Here is a 21,163-nt window from a genome sequence, read left to right as displayed (position 1 = left end):
GAAAATAAATTTTTAAAAAATAAAAATGAAAATAAACTCAAACATAAAATAAAAAAAAATCAATTATAAAAATAATGAATGCTTATTACGCTTTTTTTTTTTAATGCTTTGTAAGTTAGAAATTGACCTTTTGAGTTATTTTAAAAGTTACTAATTAATAATTAATAATTAATAATTATATATTTATAATTAAATGTCATTAATAATTATTATTTTTATAATTATTTATTTTTTATTTTATATTAAGCTAATTTTTATTTAGTTCATTAAATATATTTTTTGAAAAACAAAAAGTAAAAACCAAAAACTATTTTCTAAAAAATAAAAATAAAAGTAAACAAAAAGACATTTTATTAAACCAAGCCTAAAATTGCACTTGTTTTCATTTTTTTCTTGATAAATAAATATGATGATTTATATATTTATATCATATAAAATATTAAAATTTATATACTTATATCGTGTTTTATATGAAAATTATGTATTATAATTCGTATCGATATAAAAATATAAAAAAAAAATTTTGTTAAAAGCTAAAATATAAAAAAAGCCTTAAAGTATTCAAAATAATTTAACTAAACCCTTATACTATTATGTTATTTAAATAAGCCCATCAACTTTTATTTTCTATTATCATAGCCCTTCAACTTTTACATTAATAACATATTGGCATATTTTAAGATATGTTAACAATGATATGGCAAAAATATATACAAGTGTAAAAAAAAAATTTTCAAAAACAAAGTCCAAAAAATTTTTATTAATTGATATCATATTTAAAAATAATTATAAAAAATAATAATATATACAATTAATAAAACATAAAATATCTAAATTTATATGAAAATTAATAAAAATAATTAATTATTTGACAATGATCGAAAATAAATAATAAATATATATATAAGTAAAATTATTATTTTATTAATAAAAATGTTTATATGTAAAATTGATAAAGGAGAAAAGTCTATAATTATATGAAAATTAAGAAAAATGATTAATTATTTGATACCATAATAAAAAATAATTAGTGAAAAAGAAATGTATATATGTAAAATTAATAAAAAAATTCTATATTAATATAAAAATAAAAAAATAATTTTAATTTTCTTGTTCCTAATTTCCATTTAAATATAAATATTTCTTTTTTATTAAGTTTATATATAGATATTCTTTTTTATTAATAAAAAATATAATTAATTATTATTTATTAATAAAAAAGAAGTATCTATATATAAAATTAATAAAAAAGAAATATTTATATTTATATAAAAATTAGTAAAATGGAAATTAAAATTATTTTTATATTTTGTATATGAATTTAGATTTTTTTTTTATTAATTTTACTTATATACATTTTCTTTTATTAATTATTATCAAAGGTGGTCAAATAATTAATCATTTTTATTAATTTTCATATAAATTTTGGCATTTCAGTTTTTCTTATTAATTTTATATATTATTATTTTTAATTATAATATCAATTAATAAAATTTTTTGTTAGATCATTTTTTTTTATTTCTTATTTTTACATGTGTGCATTTTTTTATCATGTTATTAGCCACATATCTTAAAATACGTTAATATGTCATTAATATAAAAGTATAAGGACTTTGATAATAAAAAATAAGAGTAGAAGAGCTCTAATAATAAAAAATAAAATGTTGAAGAGCTTGTTTAGATGACATAATAGTACAAGGGCTTAGTTAGATTGTTTTGCATTTTATATTTTAGCCTTTATTAAATTAATATATAATTATTATTAAAATTTTAAACCGTTTCACCTTTATATTTTATTTTCATATGTATTCATGTCATATGATCAGGTTTTGTGTTTTAAATGCTATTTTTATTAAAAACAATCAATTAAAAACCTTACTTAAAAAGTCTTTAGCATGCATTTAATTTGAGGAAATGTAAAATTTTTTTTTCAAAATTTTGATCATGGGTATTTTATTTTTACGTTTGATTCAAGGTTATCTGATTTTAAAAAAAAATATCAAATTTTTTAACAAAGTCCTAAAATCAAAAACTTACATTTTTTTATGATATTTTAGAATTTTAAATGAAAAGTTGCTTGACTTTCCAATTTGACTTAAATAAAAAATTTTCTCTATCTATGTTACCGTTTTCAAAAATAAGTTTTGAACTAAAATTAAATTTTATTTTAACTCAATTGTGATGTTTCTTTTGAACAAAATGCCCAAAATTGGTTTTTTTTTATATCTCATATATTCTATAACTAATAATTATGTCATTTATCTTAAAACATATCTCGTAATTATCAGTTATTTGAGATATGAAATGAAGTTATTATCTTGTTGTAATGAAGAAACGCCATAATTGAAACTCAAATACGTCATAATAGCCATACGTTTCTATAACATTGAGAGCTATGCATCACATGTTGTGATAGATGCATATGTGTTCCACCAGGGACATACGGCAACAGAGAAATGGGTGCCAAGTGTTACACTTATATGAAAACCCATCGCATGGCTTTGGCACCTTCTGATTATCTCATGCTTTAAGTGTAAATGATATATTAGTATTCACAAATTATTAGGATTTGATTCAAATAAAATTTAAATTCAACTTGATTATTATCGAGTCGAGCTTGAGTAGCATGATTTATTAATTAAGTTGAGTTCGAGCATTCTTATATCCAATTCAAGTAACTCACGAGCATAATCGAATTTTTATATTTAAATATATTTTTATTATTTTAATTAATAAAATATCTCAAACTTGAGTTTGAGCTTGAGCACAAATATCGAGCTTTTGTCGAATATAAGAATCGAGCTTATTTTTATATATTAATCGAACCTAATCGAGCGAACTCAAGTAGTTCGATTTCTATCTCGAGTCGAACTCCAGCTAGAAAAATAAAACTCAATCTAATTTGAGTTGATTTTCGAGTCTTAAATTTCGAATCGAACTTGAGGTTAATACTGTATTGATTTAAACTCGATCAATTACACTCCTATTGACGCAAGCTTAATATAAGAATAGAAGGACTTTGATAATAGAAAATAAAAGTAAAAGGGCTTTAATAATAAAAAATTAAAAGTTGAGGGGCTTGTTTAAATGACATAATAGTATAAGAGCTTAGCTAGATTGTTTTGTATGCTTCAAAGGCTTTTTCATATTTTAGCTTTTGTTAAATTAATATATAATTATTACTAAAATTTTAAATTATTTCACTTATATATTTTATTTTCATATGTATTCATATCATATGATCAGGTTTTGTGTTTTAAATGCTATTTCTATTAACAAAAAATCAATACTACTTATAAAGTCTTTAGCTATTCATTTAATTTGGGGAAATGTAAAAATTTTTTCTCGAAATCTTGATTGTGTGTATTTTATTCTCACGTTTAATTTAAGATTATTTGATTCTAAAAAAAAAATTAGATTTTTTAATAGTACTCAAAGTCTCAGAACAAAAAACTTGTATTTTTTTGTAATATTTTAAGATTTTAGATGAAAAATTGCTTAACTTTTAAATTTGATTTGAATAAAAAATTTTCTATCTATGTTATTTTTTTGAAAAGCAAGTTTTAAATTGAAATTAAATTTTATTTTAACTCAATTATGGTGCTTTTATTTTGAACAAAATGCCAAAATTGGTTCGTTTCTTTTTTTTTTTATCTCATATATTCTATAACTGAAAATTACGACATTTATCATATGTCATAATTATCAGTTGTTTGAGACATGAAATGAAATGATTATTGCGTTGTAATGAAGAAACGCCATAATTCAAACTAAATTACGTCATAATAGGCATACGTTTCTATAGCTTGAGAGCTATGTATCACATGTTGTGATAGATGCAAATGTGTTCTACCGGGACATATGGCAACAGAGAAATGTGTGCCAAGTGTTACACTGATATGAAAACCCATCGCATGGCTTTGTCACCTTCGGATCATCTCATGCCATCTAGCTTTGTTGTGCTAGAAGTCATGGCTTAAAGATAAGAAAATATTCATGGTGTGACCTTCTGATCATCAGATGCTAGTTGCCTTTTATGCAACCAGGATAGGGTATTTTGTTTAAATTAACACAAAAATCACTATATATAAATAGGTATAATACCATAGAACATTTGGCATAATTAAGTGAGTATTGGATATCCAACTCAATTGAAAAAGGCAACTTTCTGCAAAGCTTCATGGCATTCAACAAGGTTGTTGTAACTTTCAGTATCTGGTTTAGATGTAAGTAATTAAAGTGTTTTTTTAACTAAACATTGTAATTGAGTATTTTTAATTTTTAAATTCAAATAATTATAATTATTTTTCTAATTAAATGTTGTAATTAAATATTTTATATTTTTATATAAATAAAAATTTAATAAAGACATCGTTTGATGATAAAAATATACATCGTTTGATAATGAAAGTATCATTTGATGATAAAAATATCATTTGTCTTGTTTATTTAAGGATAAAAATAAAATTAAATAAAATACTTCATTCATTCAATTATAAAGACATCATTTGTCATATTTATTTTTATAAAATAAAATGAAAGATTTTTTTATAAGATTATCAAAAAAATTATGATCAAAATACATAATTTACTAAATTTAAATTCTTTCAGTCACATGACTGAATCTAAAAACAAAATCTTTTAAAAATTAAATAAAACTCTAAATATCACATTTTCCCTTTAAATTTAAGATTTTGCGAATCAGAGGCCTTACCGCTTACGCCAACTACTGCAAAACCCTTTCCCCCCCCCCCCCCCCCCTTCTTCCCGCCTCTTCTCTCTTCCACTGCTCTTTTCTCTTTTCTCACTCTTCTCTTCAATTTAGTTTCCATTGAATTTTAATAGAAACCCAAACACCAAACAAAGAAAGCGAACAACCCAGAGACAGTGAAATGCGTTTGAGGGATGCAGAAACTGATAAGAAGAAGCCCTTCTTTCCCTCCCCTTCTTTCTACTTCTTCCCTTAAACCCTCTTTGCCTTTTCTTAAACCCTCTGTGCCTTTTCTTTCTCTTTCTCGTCCTTTCTCCTTTACTGCTACTAATAATACCCCTTTCAGAATGCCCACAGCCACTCTCCCGGGCTGCAGCTCAGCCCTTGCCGCTGCCGCTCTTACCAACAAAATCCCTTCCTTTTCCAGGTTGTTTTATACCACTGCTACTTTTAGTATTTACTGGCCCAGATTAAATACAAGAACCTGTCTACGGGCTTGGCCTAGGAGGGTTGGGATTCGACCGGCTTGGTGCCATTCAGGTGGGGTGGAGGAGAAGTTGAGTACCAGTGAAGGGTCGAAGAGTTTTGGTGGAAATGAAGGGAAAGAAGAAAAAGAGAAGCCGATAAGGTTGAGTACAAGGCATAAGGGTTCAGGGGTTTTGGTGGGGAGTCCGGATTTGTTGACTATTCCAGGTGTGGGACCTAGAAATTTGAGGAAGCTTGTTGAGAATGGGATTCAAGGTGTTGCTGAGCTCAAGCACTTGTACAGGCATAAGGTTTTCTTTTTCTTTTTTTTTAATTATTATTTTTTTAAGTTTATTTGGATTGAACTGTTTAAAACTGAGTTGGGGTTTAGGGATGTTATTTTTTGTTCTGTGATGCTTTGATGAGATTGTTGGGTTTTAGGGATTGGTGTATTTAGTCTTTCATGGCAATATTTGGAGCTAAAAGTGTTTGTTGGTTATATTTCCATATTTTCTGGAAAGGGTTTTTTTCTTTTTGGTTGATTTTTGAATTTGATTTATTGGTTTGCAGTGTTGCAGATAATGGGTGGTCTTTTTTTTTTTTCTTAATCTATTTCAGAAATGGGTGCGTTTATACAGCCCTTATGTTTCTAGGATCTTATCCACATCACTGTATAGATTCATGTCTCCATTACACATAGCAGGCTCTTTCTAGCTTCTGAGCTTTTTCTTTCCAGGCTGTATGGTTATTGGATAAAACTTGTAGATGCTGACTGAAAGTGTTGCTTGCTAATGTTCTTGCAATAGGAAGAGTAAATATAAATTGGTTTCGATTTTTTTTTTTTTTTTTTTTGTGAAAGTAATTTCCAAGTATGCATTTGTACTAAAGAAATGAAGTGTGCAATCTCATTTTCCAGGACCAAAATGTGCCTACGTTTAGATGACCTTTATTACCGTTCACAGGTATGACATCCATAGTTCATGGGTGGGTTCAACTTATGTGAGTGGTGATGATGGGAGTATTAAATAGTCATGGACCGAAAGAAAAATAAAGGATGGAAGCCCAATCTGTATCCAACGTGGTCCAACTGGTTGCTATTATTGAATTCCTAAATGTGAAGACCAGAGTTTTTGAGTATATAGGTTGAGAAAGTCATGTGCGAACTTATGTTTTCATGTGCTAGGAGGAAACCACTATTTTTCTGTGATGCTTTGATGAGATTGTTTGCTAAATTGGGCTTTACTTGTTTGCAGTTTTTTGGAAAGGCTAGTCAGAAGATGGTTGAGTATTTACAAAGTTCAGTTGGGATTATGCACAGAAATCATGCTGAGAGTATAACAACTTTTATTAAGGAGAGTGTGGATGAAGAACTGAAGGATTTAAACTCAGATGTAAAACCAGCTGCAAAGAAACGGTTAACATTCTGTGTTGAAGGAAATATCAGTGTCGGAAAGACAACATTCCTTCAGAGAATAGCTAATGAAACACTAGAGCTACGGGATCTTGTTGAGATTGTTCCAGAACCCATTGATAAGTGGCAAAATGTTGGACCTGACCATTTCAATATATTAGATGCATTTTATGCTGAACCTCATAGGTATGCCTATACCTTTCAAAATTATGTCTTTGTTACTAGGGTTATGCAGGAGAGAGAGTCATCCGGGGGAATTAAGCCACTCAGATTGATGGAAAGGAGCGTTTTCAGTGACAGGATGGTAAGCATTGAATAGCTTCTGACTATTACTTTTATTTTTTTTCTGTAGGTTATGAAGATATGATAATAGAGTTTCTCTTTGTGGTTGTCATGTTCGCATCTCCAGAAGTTTTCATTGATCTTAAGTTTTTATCTTTTGAGGATTATAAGATAAGTTTGGTCCAATATGAAAAAGGATTTTAGAAGTTCTTGCAGATTTTTCAGTTGAACAATGACCAAAGTCTTTGGATTTATATCCATGCAGTTATTTCCTTTCTGCTTTGGTTTATTCCAATTAAGAGGAAGAAAACCTTGACCTAAGAGTTTCAAGACTGACAACTTTATCTCATTTTTACTTAATTAAGGTGTTTGTACGAGCTGTTCATGAAGCAAATTGGATGAATGAGATGGAGATCAGCATTTATGACTCGTGGTTTGATCCAGTTGTATCATGCTTGCCAGGGCTTATTCCTGATGGTTTTATCTATCTAAGGGCAAGTCCTGATACATGCCATAAGAGGATGATGCTGCGAAAGAGAGCAGAAGAGGGTGGAGTGAGCCTAGATTATCTCTGTGACTTGCATGAAAAGCATGAGAGTTGGCTTTTCCCTTTTGAAAGTGGAAATCATGGAGTACTGTCTGTTAGTAAGTTACCCATCCTTATGGATAGCTCTCTGCATCCTGATATCAGAGATCGAGTGTTCTTTTTAGAGGGTAACCGTATGCATTCTAGTATTCAAAAGGTATGATGGTTTTGTTTTTATGAAATTTAGATTGTTGCCTTCCTTAAGACTGTATCCTAGTTTCTTTGTTTATGAACAGGTTCCTGCTTTGGTGCTGGACTGTGAACCCAACATTGATTTCAGCAGGGATATTGAAGCAAAGAGACAGTAAGATGACATTACCTTCAGTATTCATCGTATTGTTTAAAAGATAGTAGTTAACTGAATATTATATCTGCAATTTGAAATGCTGTCTTGATAGGTATGTACTTTTTTTTACTGGTTTGGGGGGCTAGGGTATATTTGAGGAAGACTAATGTGGGAGAAGGGAGTTGAACCTTAGCCTCAACCCTCTTAAAGAGAGGTAACAATCACTAGGGCCAAGACTGGGCTGAATATCAAATGAGCTTTGCTTACTTGTCCAAAAAACAGATAAACAAAAGAGCTTCTTCAATGGTGAAAGGCTGGTTTCTAATTTGTTTCATCTCCTGACCCTGAAGCTATCACTTTAAATCAAGAATGATACTTGATTTACATTTTATTAATTTTTCAATGTGGAGGTGGGAATCTGATACGCTAGTGAGACCAATTTTCAGTGCATGCTTTAGAATATAAACTCTTTTGATAATATCTTATTTAGGAGCATCAAGGCCTCCTATCATCTGTCAAATCAATACAAGGATAATAGGCTTGAAAATTGTGCTGAAATATCAAACTTCTAAGCACTCAAGTGGTACGATGTCTAAGGGATTGGATTCATGGTTTATAGAATTTATTATTACAGTATCATCATGCAAAGAGAAATAAATTTCTACCTGCATCATTCTCTTCACATCTGAAACCCCTTAGGTTAAATCTACCACGATGCTTTTTGTAAATGTTACACGTCCTTGGTTTGAGCTTCCTTGTCTTTTCAAAATAAATAAATACTTACCGTTTCTTCATTTATTACTTTGGGTACTGGATTTGTAACATTTGTCAAGTCGTAGTTCATATAGTATCCTGGGATCTATGCCTTTAGTGAAAAGTTCATATATCCCGTGTGCCTTTAGATTTAATTGTTTCTGAACTGGCTTTGATGAAGGTATGCATGCCAAGTTGCGGAGTTCTTTGAATTTGTGAAGAAAAAGAAAGAATTCTCATCCGCTGAAGCTGGTCAAGAAGGTAAAGTGAGTAGCCAACCTCAGATTTCACTGCCACAGACAGGTGGATTATGGGTACCAGATGGAAAACATTTCCCAGATTCTGCTTTCAAATCTCTAGAATTCCGGCGAGCCATGTCATACATGTCAGGCTCAGGCCAAGGCTAGTCACTTTTTGCTGCTCCCCCCCCCCCCCCTCTTTTTTTATTGCATAATCTCGGTTTCGCTTCTAGATGAATCTGTTTTTGTTGGATGTGAATCTGGGTGGCATGCCTCATGTAAAAATGTTTTTTAACCATTAACCCTTAGGAAATGTAGATTTTGTTGTAATGCTTGTTGGATGCTTGGGCAAATCTGATTGTGGACCGGACTGTGAAGTCACTGAAGCTCTATTTTATATTTCTAGGATTTGTTTGGTGTAATGGTTTTCAACGCAATGGTGCTTTCAGTGCTAGTAACAAGTAAAAATTCAAATGGATGTTTGTCCTATTTGACAGGTTCAGATCCTTGATAACCAACAAATTTTGCTGAAATGCGAAGGCAGCCACTCCCTATAGGACATTTTCCTTCTCGTCTTAAGATGTCTGGCATCGATTAATACTTTGTTATTGAAATGCTAAATGGTAAAAGAAAACAAAGAAAAGGCGAGTTTCCATGCTATATTTCTCCTATGATGTTTTACTTTTATTTGGCATGGAATTCATAACTTGATTCAACACATGAAGGACATCATTAACTAGATACATAAATACATTGTTTTCCCTCTAAACGTTGAGCTTTACGAACTATACAAGACATTCCACCACAGCTTACAATATCCTGATCCAAAATAAATCTAATCTAACTTGTGAGCGGCTACAAGAAATCATTTCGATATACTGATAATTCCAAGAGCGATTTTGCAGCGGGTGCCTAAGCAGTCCAGTTAAATGTTTTGCCTAAATTACCATATCCCTAGATCAAATGATGGAAAACCCTCAAGCCCACCTTTCTGTAGGTTTGATTCAGCAATTATCCCTTGCTTCTCCAAAGATGACTCTGACTTGTTTTTGAGAAGCAAGATAGCTTGTGCCTCCACGGCATCAAGATCAAGACCTGCATAAAATTGATCATCATCGCCAAACTCATTCTTATTTGCAGTGATTTTGTCGACTTGAGGCTGTTGATAAGCCTTACTTGATTCTTTGCCTCCAACCTTATATTGGAATGAGAATTCATGCTTTAAGTTAATTGCAGGAAGACTCCAATTAGAAGAAACTCAACTTTCGCTTCCTATATATATATATATATATATATATATATATATATATATATATATATGATGCATTGATGCACGTCAATGTATAGATTTTATAGATTATCAGTTAATCGAATAATATCATCTCAGTAATAAATAAATTTTTTAAAAATTATTTTTTTTATATATCCACTTGAGGCTGTTGATAAGCCTTACTTGATTCTTTGGCTCCAACCTCATAATGGAACGAGGTTATGAATTAATCCAATAGTGTTATAATGCAATAGTGTTACGACTTAATCCATGTGCATCGTATTTTATTTATACACATTAATTTTGAAAAGAAACAAAATCTCTAAGAATGAGATTTTAAAGAAATCTAAGTAGCTTTTTTAGGAATTTTTAGGTAAAAAAATTTATTTAAAATATCGTTAATGCATTGGAGCATTTAAAATAATTTTTTACAAAGATTTTCTCATTTTTTTGGTTAATAAAAAAAATAATAATAATAAGAAATGTTTTTATGATAAGAAAACACATTTGAGATAAATCACAAGTATTTGTTATATGCATTCTTAAATATTAATTTTAAGGATAAATATGAACCGTTGAGGATAAAAGTCTTAAGAAGTCTTAGTAATTTTAAAAAATCCTTAGATGAGAAGATTCCTCTAAATATTACCAACGTATTGAAATATTTTACAAAAGTCTTTGATACACAAGATTCTTATTTATTTTTAAAACAAAAGATAAAAAAACAAACAAAATATTTTTGTTGCAAATAAAAAAAAGAAATTATTTTTAAACACCAAAATTAAGATCATTTTGACATGATTAAAGAATAAACACATAGTTAATTGGTACCAATTTTAGATGGACGCCATGGGGATGCTAATCATTCTCTACATGTAACCGTCTTCCAAACCTAAACTGTTTCACAGATCTTAAATTTATCTTTTTAATAAACTTTAATTAATTTAAGATTTATTGAAAAGGTAGGTTTTAATATGTAGTCAATCACATCTAACCAAAAAAGATTGATGGTGGCTTTTTTTATTTTTAAATTCATCTAGCTGTCCCCAAAACCGTTATGATAATTACTAATAACATATTCCTTTCTATGGATGAATTTGTAAAAATAGTTAAAATTTTTTATATTATTTCTTAGTTTCTTATAAAATTCATATTATAATATTTTATATTAATTTTTAAGTTTTTATATTCAATAATTTTTCATATGAATTATATTAGGTAAATAAATTTAAACATTAATATAATTGAAAATAAAAAAAAATAGTTTTGCTCACATATTATTTTACAAGTTTTATGTTGAAGCTATTGTTTGATGTTATATTAATTAGTCTTTCTTATTTTTCACATTGTAGTTGTTATTTTATTTTTTTTGTTACTTTTTTGTGCTAATTATTAGATTCCAAGTAATTTTAATAAATTTTATGTAAGCAAAATTTTCAGATTTCCGGTACATTTTGGTGTTAATTGTTAGAATTCATGTAAGAAAAGAAAATTTTATCTAAATTAAAATTTTCACATTTTCTCCTTTTTTGTAATAAATTTCCTTTATTTGTAGCAATCATAAAATATAAAATTCATTTTTATTTTTAAATTTATATCATTATTGTTTTCAAGTTATAATTAAACATTTGTAATGTTTGAGGTGCCTTCAATTTGTCCTCGGTTACACCATTTATAAGTTATAATTATTGTGTTTTGCCTTATTGAATTTATTTATCAGTTGAATATATTAATTTGTTATTGAGAGGTGCTATAGTCAAATATATTAGTTTAATATATTTTGTTAATTATTACTTTATAATTTCATTGGAAAAAAAATTGTAGCATGCCAAACCATTTCTAAAAGAAATATAAGTATGCTATGGACAATATTATATTAAAATGTATATCATAAAGATAATGATTTTTAATTATATTTTGCCAAATTCCATGTAGATATGAAAATGGGAAAAATCCACTTATTATAATATTTAGTAAAATTTTTTGTTTAATCATTTATTTGACACAAAAAATGATTTATTGTTAAAAAGATGCAAAGTTCATTCAATTTCATATTGTAATCTTATAATGCTAAAACAAAAAATTTCATTTTTATAATAATTTATGATTAACATTATTTATATTTTAAAAAAATTAAAGTAAATAATCAATATCGATTTAAATAAAAATATTATAAATGTAAGTTTAAATAATAAGTGTTACTCATGCAAATAACTTATGATTTTTTATAATTGATTTTATCATCATTTTAACTATAAAAAAAAAGGAAAAAAAAAGTTCAGCACAAGTAATTTCAAATCGATAGTAAATGACCTAACAGCTAAATTACTAAAAAAACCCATAAACTATTCCACTTTTCTTAAATAAGTCCTTATACTTTTTTTTATATCCAAATAAGTTCTTATAGTTTTATTTGTATTCAAATAAACTCTTATTTCAAATGAAAGAATTATTTATGTTAAGGGCTTATTTAGATATAAATTAAACATTTAAGAGCTTATTTGGATACAAATTAATGATTAAGTGTTTAATTTAGATGCAAATTAAAAATTAAGAACTTGTTTGAATGCAACAAGAGTGTAAGGTTTATGTAAGTTATAAAATTCAAGGCTTTTTATTGATAAAGAAAAGATAACTTTCACAGTTTTATATGTTTCACGTAGCAAGTTATTAGAAAATAAATATTTTGTGGAAGTAGAAAAAATAATAATAATAATTTATGATTATTTGATATTTAATCATCATTTTATTAAGTTCACTATACTTCTATTTTTTTTCCATATAATAACATTAAAATATTAATAAAAATAAATAACTATTAGAGTTGAAAGGATATTTTAAAAGTTTTCATTAGGAACTTTTCCATTACGCATTCATGTTATATCTACATGATTTTTTTATGATAATTAGTTGAATTTGAATAATGAATTTTTCTCATTTTTACAATTTTTAATTCCAGTACGATTGATTTACTAAAATCTCTTTTTCTTTTTTAATTTTTTTACTTGTGAAATAAAATAATAAAACTAACTTTTTCAATAAATTCCATGTTAAATTATGTAGTATTTGGTTACATGACATTTCAAATAAATCTTAAATCTCTTAATTTTATTACATAAAATTCAACCATTTAAGTTATTATTTTTATACTTTCAGTTGCATTAAATTTATACAAGTTTTTGACTTTTGATGTTCTTCGCATTTATAAAATTTTTAACTGATTTTGTTAATATTTTTATAAACTTATTATTTTCTTTATGGCTTATAGTTTTTCTTTTTTTTTTTTTATTATATAAGTGACTTTCCATTTATCATTAGTTAGACTATTTTTAAATTGTAATTGTTTTCCCTCTTTGAAACTATTTGTTTGTTAGATATATTAATTTGCTATTTACATTTGTTATTGATGGTTTGAATAGTGATATCAAAGATACATGTAATTTGGTTTTTAACCACTTTTATTTAATAGATATTTTGGTTTTATATAAAATTAAATATTAGCTTAATTTATATATACTTTTAATTATTACTTAATCATATTATAAAAACATATTGTATGTAACTTGTCGAGGCATTTATATTAAAATGTATTTTATATAAAATAATAATTTTTTAATTATATTTGTCAAATTTCATATAGATTTGAAAATAAACAAAAGAATCTACTTATTATAATCTTTAATAAAAAAATTCATTTATTCATTTATTTGACATAAAAGAAATTGATTTATTTTAAAGATGCAAAAACTTTTTAATTTAATGTTGCAAACTTTTTATAATATTAAAAAAATTCATTATCTTAATAATTTATGGTTAACATTAATTATATTTAAAAAATAAAATAAAAAATTGATATTGATTCAAATAAATTTACTAAAAATGAAAACTTAAATTATAGGTGGTACTTATGTAAATAAATCCTGATTTTTTATAGTTTATTTTTTGCATTATTTTAATTAAAAAAGTTAAGCATTAAGTAGTTAATAAAAAATCTAACACTAAAAAATATTATTTCTTTTTATTTGCTTTAAAAACTCTACAAAATAAGTTATATTTAAACAAGAAGTTATAATAATTAAGATAAATTCTCCTTTTAATATGTTTATGTAGTGCACTATTAAAAATAAATGTTTTATGAAAGTTAAGGAAATAATAATTATAATAGTTTATGATTCTCTAATATTTGACTCATTAATATTGCAGAGTTTTATTAAATTTCTAATTGTTTTATAATAACATTAAAACATTAATGAAAATGAATAAATACTAAAGTTGAAAGAACATTTTACTAAATCTAACGTTATGTTTGGATAAATATTAGTGAAGGAAAATAAAGGAAAGAAAAATTTTTAGAGGAAAGGAAATGATACATATAATCTTATATGGATTGCTAAATTAATAAAAGAAAAAAAAAGAATCATAACAACTATTATTTGCTTAAAGAGAGAAAAATAAAGAAAATAATTCATTATAACTTTTTTTTTTAATTATAAGCTTCTTTTTATAAAATAACATATAAATATCAAACTAAACTTTTTTGGTGAAATATTAAAACTAAAATGCACAATAATGTAAAATATTTGTAATTGTAAAAAACCAAATATCTTTTAAAAACTTGTTATAAAATATAAAAATCAAATATCCCAAGTCTTTGCCCACGATGCATGATACATGTGTTTAAATTAATTTTATGAATATATTACATGACTAGACAAATAACAAGGTAAACAACATTGATCATGTGATTTAGGACACTAATTTGATTCTTTGAATTAGTACCTTATTTTTTTACGATTATATATATTGATTTATGTATTAAAACGATAATATGAAATTAAATAATTTTCTTTTTTCGTTTTTTGTTTTTTTAAAGGGATTTGCTTTATAATAAGGTAATATCTTGTTTTTTAAAATATATATTTTTTAGACTATGAGTTCATGAAGGATTGTAAGAAGATTTGGCATTAATTAGATTTGAAAATAAATAAAAGCTTTATTTGGAATATAAAAAAATAAGGGTATAAAAGTTATTTCAAGTTTTAAAATTTTTATTCTTTTTTTTTCCCTTTGACTTCCCTTTCCCCCAATTTGTAGTAATTAAAAAAATGAGAGAATGCGAAGGAAGCAAGTAGATTAAGCATGCATCCCTTTCCTTTATTTTAATTTATATGAAATCCAAACAAAAGAAAGGTAAAGAAAGGCTTCTTCATTTCCTTTCTTTTACTTTCAGGCTAAAAGTTTTCATTTGAAACTTTTTTGTTATACATTTATACTATATGCATGATTTTGAATAATAAGTTTTGTTTTTTTTTACCATATTCAATTCAAGAATGATTAATTTACTAATTTTCTTGAAATTTTTGTCTTGTCAAATAAAATAATACATATAATTATTTATTTAGAGTGAATTAAAAACCAATCAAGGGGTTTTTTTAACTAAAATTAGTTTATTCAAATTTGAAAAATGATGAAATTTAGTTGAAACTTTCTTTACACTTTTCAGGTTTTTATGCATCAAATTAAAAAAAAAAATACAATGAACTACACACACAATAAATTTTACATCTTATCATGTATGATATACTCCATAATCTAAGGTCACATGTTTGATTTGTTAATCAAATTAAATTTTTAATCGCTATTTTTTAAAAGATAATGGGAAATAAAATTATTAAAAAGATAATATTTTAAAACTTTAAAACTAATCATTCTCAAATCATATTAAACAAAAATCATGAAATCACTATGTAATTTAATTTGATTGTTTTGCATTCGTTAATTTTACAATCTAAAAAGGAAAATATAATATTTTCCTTTTTTTGTTATAACTATGAATATTTAATTATTCATATTATTCATATTATTTGTAAATTCAAAATTATAAATTAAAATATTAGTAATCTAAAATAAGAAAAAAGTTTCCAACATGGATATCACATTATTCTATTTTTTTTATAATAATTATAATAATCAACAATTGTCTTTTCATGTGAATAATCAATAACTATTATGTAACATAAAATAACTAACTCAAGTCTCAAGGACATGTTCAATTTAACATTTAGAAAATTTGAAAGTCTAAGGTGCATAAAACTAGTTAGCTTTATGGAATGGGAAATAGTTTACACTCTTATTGTAGTCTAATAAATAATAAACTTTCATGAATGTTGAACAAATCTAATACTTAGAATTGAAACATAAGTATAAAGATATGAGGTGTAAGTATATTTAACTATTAATAAGTTTAGTCATAAATTTTTTGTCGACTTTCCTATTTTATGCTATCTACTTCATAAAAAAAAGAAATTAAAAAAGATGAATATTGAAGATTAAATAACATAATAAATAAATAAATCTAATATCTACTTCATTTAATATAATTGTTCATAATAACATAATTGTCATTTTCATTTCATATCTATTGGGTACAATATTGGTTTTAAATGATGATTTATATATATTAATGAAATTATCATTTTCATTTCAAATTCTTACTTTTAGAAATAACATATTGTAGACACCAAATTTTATCTAAGCAAAATTCTACCAATTGTGATGCCCTTAAAATCCAACTTGATTCTAATCCAATATTTTTTGAATTTTGACAAGTTTTCAAAATCAATGTAGGACCAATTTGACCCCGATGCCTCATAGTCAAACTTGGTCAAAGAAAGTAAAAATTAGTCGCAATCAGTCCAATCGGATTAAACTCGGGTCAATCATAAAAATTCACAACTAAATGGGATTAAAAAGGCTAAGAATTCTAAGATTAGAGTTTTTGGAAGGAATGCTAAGATTTATAATAGGAAACATCAGTTTTTGAAAGGTAAAAAATTATTGGAACCTGTGATCCATTGAGGTAATGTTAGCCTTCATTTTTTTTGGTGATTTTTGCATAACTTTTATAATACTTAATCACTTACTTTTATTTTTATATTTATTACATGGTATTTATTTTTGCATGAATTTACATGACTAATATTATATTTGCATGATTAATATTATATTTGCATGATAATTTATTTATCTAATATTTTATTTACATGATTAATATATTTGTGTAATTTATTAATATATTTGCATGATTATTAATATGTTTGCATGGTTGTTAATTTATTTGCATGATTATCAACATATTTTTTTGTGTGGTTGCATTATTATTATTATATATTTAATTGCATACTTATTTGCATGATTTATATTATTATTTGTATTATTTTATATTTAATTGCATGATAATTTATTTATTTATATGTTTTATATTGTTAATTGCATGTTTTATATTGTTAATTGCATGATAATATATTTATTTGCATGTTTTATATTGTTAATCACATGATTATATATTTAATTGCATGATTATATATTTGATTGCATGATTGATATTGTTAATTGCATGATTATATATTTATTTCCATCTTTTACATTGTTAATTGCATGATTAGCTATTTAATTACTTGTTTCACATTGTTAATTGCATGATTATATATTTAATTGCATGTCTATTTGCATGATTATTAATTTATTTGTGTGATTGAATGATTATTAATATATTTATTTGCATGATTATTATTATTGCATGATTTTATATTTATTGCATGATATGTTATTATATTAATTTTGAATGATATATAATTGCATATTTTTATATTAATTGCATGATTTGATATTTAATTACATGTTTTACGTTGTTAATTGCACGATTATACATTTAATTGCATGTCTATTTGCATGATTATTAATTTATTTATTTGTGTGATTGTATGATTATTAATATATTTATTTGCATGATTATTATTATTGCATGATTTTATATTTATTATATGCATAATTGCATGATTATATTACTAATGTATTTGTGTGATTATATTTGATTTACATATTTACATTATTGTTATTATTGCATGATAATTAATATATTTGCATGACATTCTTACATGAATATTTTAGCATGATCTAGGCATGATATTATTACATGATATTTGAAATGATTTATTATGTATTTGTATGATGATATTTACATGATATGATTTTTTTAATATTTATTGCATGATTGCATGATTATTGAATATTTTGATAGAATTTTATGTATCACCATGTAAGGATTTTGATTTGCATGATAAAAATCATCTTTGATTAAAGCTTAAGCAAGATAAACATAATTAATGTGGTACCAATTTTGGGCATAAAAAGGTGTTAATACCTTTCTTGTATGTTACCGAATTCCAAACCTTAAATTCTATTGATGTAGACCAAAGCTTATTCTTTTTAGGGACCCTTAGTTTACACTTAGGATAACTTTAAAGAGGACAGATTCACATAGGAGGCCAATTACAGCTATCTAAAAGTGATTTGTGGCGACTTCATGATTTTTGTGTCTAATAGGTAGGTTTTCCCAATCAAAACGTTATGACAATTTGGTGACTCCACTAAGAACTATAGAGCGTCAAGCCATTAGTTATTTATGTGTTATCATAAGCCTTGCTTTGATAGTTTTATTATGTAATTATTTGTGATTTTCATATTAATAACCTATTTATTATTGTTTTCTTGTTTTGTAAATTTTAATTTTTTATGTGCATTAATTTATTTGGTTATTTGGTATGTCCCTTTACACACACCACATTTGCATTCATGTATAAGCTCTATACTCGGGCTTTATCCTTTATTATAAGGGAGCAAGTACCTACACTCTTATGAGGTAATAACCTCCGTGTGAGCTAGCGTAAACTTCCACTCAAATTGAACCATTTTCATTTGAGCCTATAATGGTGGGCAAGGATTAAGGTGTCCTATTAGTCCATAATGGACGATGATATAGGGAACAATTTGGGAGCCTTTAGATTGTCAAGCCTTTGAACCTAGCATGTACATAAACCCTAAGAATCCAAACCTAGGTTAGAGCCTTACCCTCATTTTATTAGAAAAAACCTAAATAAGACACATGATGGGATAGTTATTATTCTTGTAATTTGTGTTATTCCTTGTAAATATTTTTGCATACTAACCTTTTATATTGTTCTTTGTATATATTATGCTATTCCTTGTATATGTTAACTAACCTTTTTCTCTATTTTATTTTGCATGCACACATCATTAGATTTATATAAGGAATAATTGCCACAAAATAATCTTAACAAAGAGAATCTTAATTACATCCATAGAGAGCCTATCAAAGTTCTTTATGAGCTTCAGAATAAAGTTCAAGGAATCTCAACTTAAAAAATATGATTGTTTGCCAATCAATTAAGTAACTATTCTACTTGCCAAAATCTATCTCAATCTCAAATGAAATGATCATAGCGATTTAGTTAGTATTTGGAAACAATGGAGTGTCATTGCCAAGGAGACTTTCCAAAAAAAATTTAGGGACCTTGCATTACTTTTTTTATTCCCTATGGATGATTAGCTTATTAAGGCCATGGTTCAATTTTGGGACCCTTCATATCACTGCTTTGTTTTGAATGAGGTTGACATGATGCCAACTATTGAAGAATATTCAACTTTCCTTTGCTTGGATCTCCCTAATCCTAACAAAGTATATTCGAAAAATAAAATGATTGGTTATCGCAAAAAGCTTACTCAAATGATGGCCATAGATGTCCAAACCATTGATAATTGGGTAAAAGAAAAAAATGAAAGTGTTGGTATTCTTCGGTCTATTGTTCATAACTTTTTATTCAAATATTTTGGCACTAAAAGAGGAATAGATTTGATAGCATTGGCTTTATATAGGATGATGCTATTTCCAAAAGTAATGGGTTATATTAATGTTGCAGTGGTGAATTTATTTGATCAATTTATTTACAAAATCAACCCTATTCCTGTAATTTTAAATAAGACAATTAGATTTTTAAATCACTGTCGCCAAAACAGAGAGGGTCGTATTATTGGATGTGTTCAATTTTTAACCATTTAGATAAAAGTCATATCGAAAATAATGGTGGTAAATTTTGCAATCCCTATTTCATTACAAGCACTCCCATTAAAGAATTCTATGAGAATGAATGGCCTACATAAAAGTTCAATGAAGCATGGATCTTATTTCTATGCAAGCTCACTAGCCAAAATGTGATATGGATAGCTATTTAGATGCTTTATGAACTAATGATGTATGGTTGTAAAGATAAGCTTTGGGTTTCTCTGTTAGGCTTTGTGGTGCAGTAAGTTATTCTCCCATCATGGTGCAAAGATAATATGGCTATGAACAGTTTATCCCAACCACTTTTGGACTTAGTAAAATAGAGTTCTCATATGTTAAAACTAATGCCTCCATAAGGATAGCCAAAATCCTGTAACCTTGAAATTGGCCTCAAAGAAAAGATAGAACAAGACGCTCAAATGAAGTTACCCTTGAGTACTTTGTGTGGTATATTAGGTAAGGTAAAGACATTAAAATCCTTGAAGAAACAACTCTAAATGGCCCACTGAAATCATCACTTTTTGATCTCTTATTGGTAGTGAAAACCGCTAAAAAAAAGCTCTAAGTTGAAAAAGATGAATTGGAGCTGGAAAACAAAATGCTAAAAAGGTAGTTAGAGGCAAGAATAGACCAAAGGATTCAAACACTCAAACAAGAAATGGTTGAATGGAAGAATTTTTTTTTATCTCAACATCACATAGTCATTCACCAATCATGAGTTAGCTCAATTTTTGAAAAAAAAATGGACAATTGCAAGCAAAAATGCAAGAAAAAGATGAAGCACTCTCTAAAACACAAAGCATGTCTAAATGCTCAATGGTGTAATGGTTGAAATTGGAACACAAATGGGTGTTGTGAATGAAGAATGTGAACAAGCCAAGGAAGCATATGTGAGAAAATATAACCAATTGGAATGCCTACATGATCAAATCACTATGGCTACAAATAAAGCCAAGGACATGATAGAAAAAGTTGAAGAATGGAAGATAAAGGTACCACCAGTGGGAACACGTGGCCAAAAGCTACTAGCTTTCCTTAATAAAGTGCAAGGTCAAATTGACAAATTAGGGATTTTTTTCCACAATAAATTTTAGACTTTTCATGGATGTAATATTGGATTTGGTTAGAAATAACTTTCAATTTAATAAAGATTTTCTTTGTTAATAATTGTTATATGGTAAATCCTCCTTATTGCATTCATACGTAAATATCTTTCCAAAGTACATGATAATAAGTCA

The 21,163-nt window shown here is 26.3% G+C and overlaps 1 protein-coding gene across 1 annotated transcript; it reads left to right on the top strand.

Annotated features, from left to right (window-relative positions):
• Positions 1 to 4,688: 4,688 nt before the first annotated feature.
• Positions 4,689 to 9,222, top strand: LOC111315784 (uncharacterized). The gene is made up of 5 exons (XM_022917791.2): positions 4,689 to 5,487; positions 6,430 to 6,891; positions 7,235 to 7,612; positions 7,692 to 7,759; positions 8,676 to 9,222. Exons 1-5 carry the CDS (start codon positions 4,906 to 4,908, stop codon positions 8,899 to 8,901), a joined length of 1,716 nt encoding a protein of 571 aa, XP_022773526.2. The 5' UTR covers positions 4,689 to 4,905; the 3' UTR covers positions 8,902 to 9,222.
• The last annotated feature ends 11,941 nt before the right edge of the window (positions 9,223 to 21,163 follow it).

The sequence above is a fragment of the Durio zibethinus genome, chromosome 20, assembly GCF_047325235.1.
Source record: "Durio zibethinus cultivar Kanyao isolate XHJ-2024 chromosome 20, ASM4732523v1, whole genome shotgun sequence".
In the NCBI taxonomy this organism is placed as follows: domain Eukaryota; kingdom Viridiplantae; phylum Streptophyta; class Magnoliopsida; order Malvales; family Malvaceae; genus Durio; species Durio zibethinus.
The sequence above is the reverse complement of the archived record's forward strand: the minus strand, read 5'-3'. Positions and strand labels throughout refer to the sequence as shown.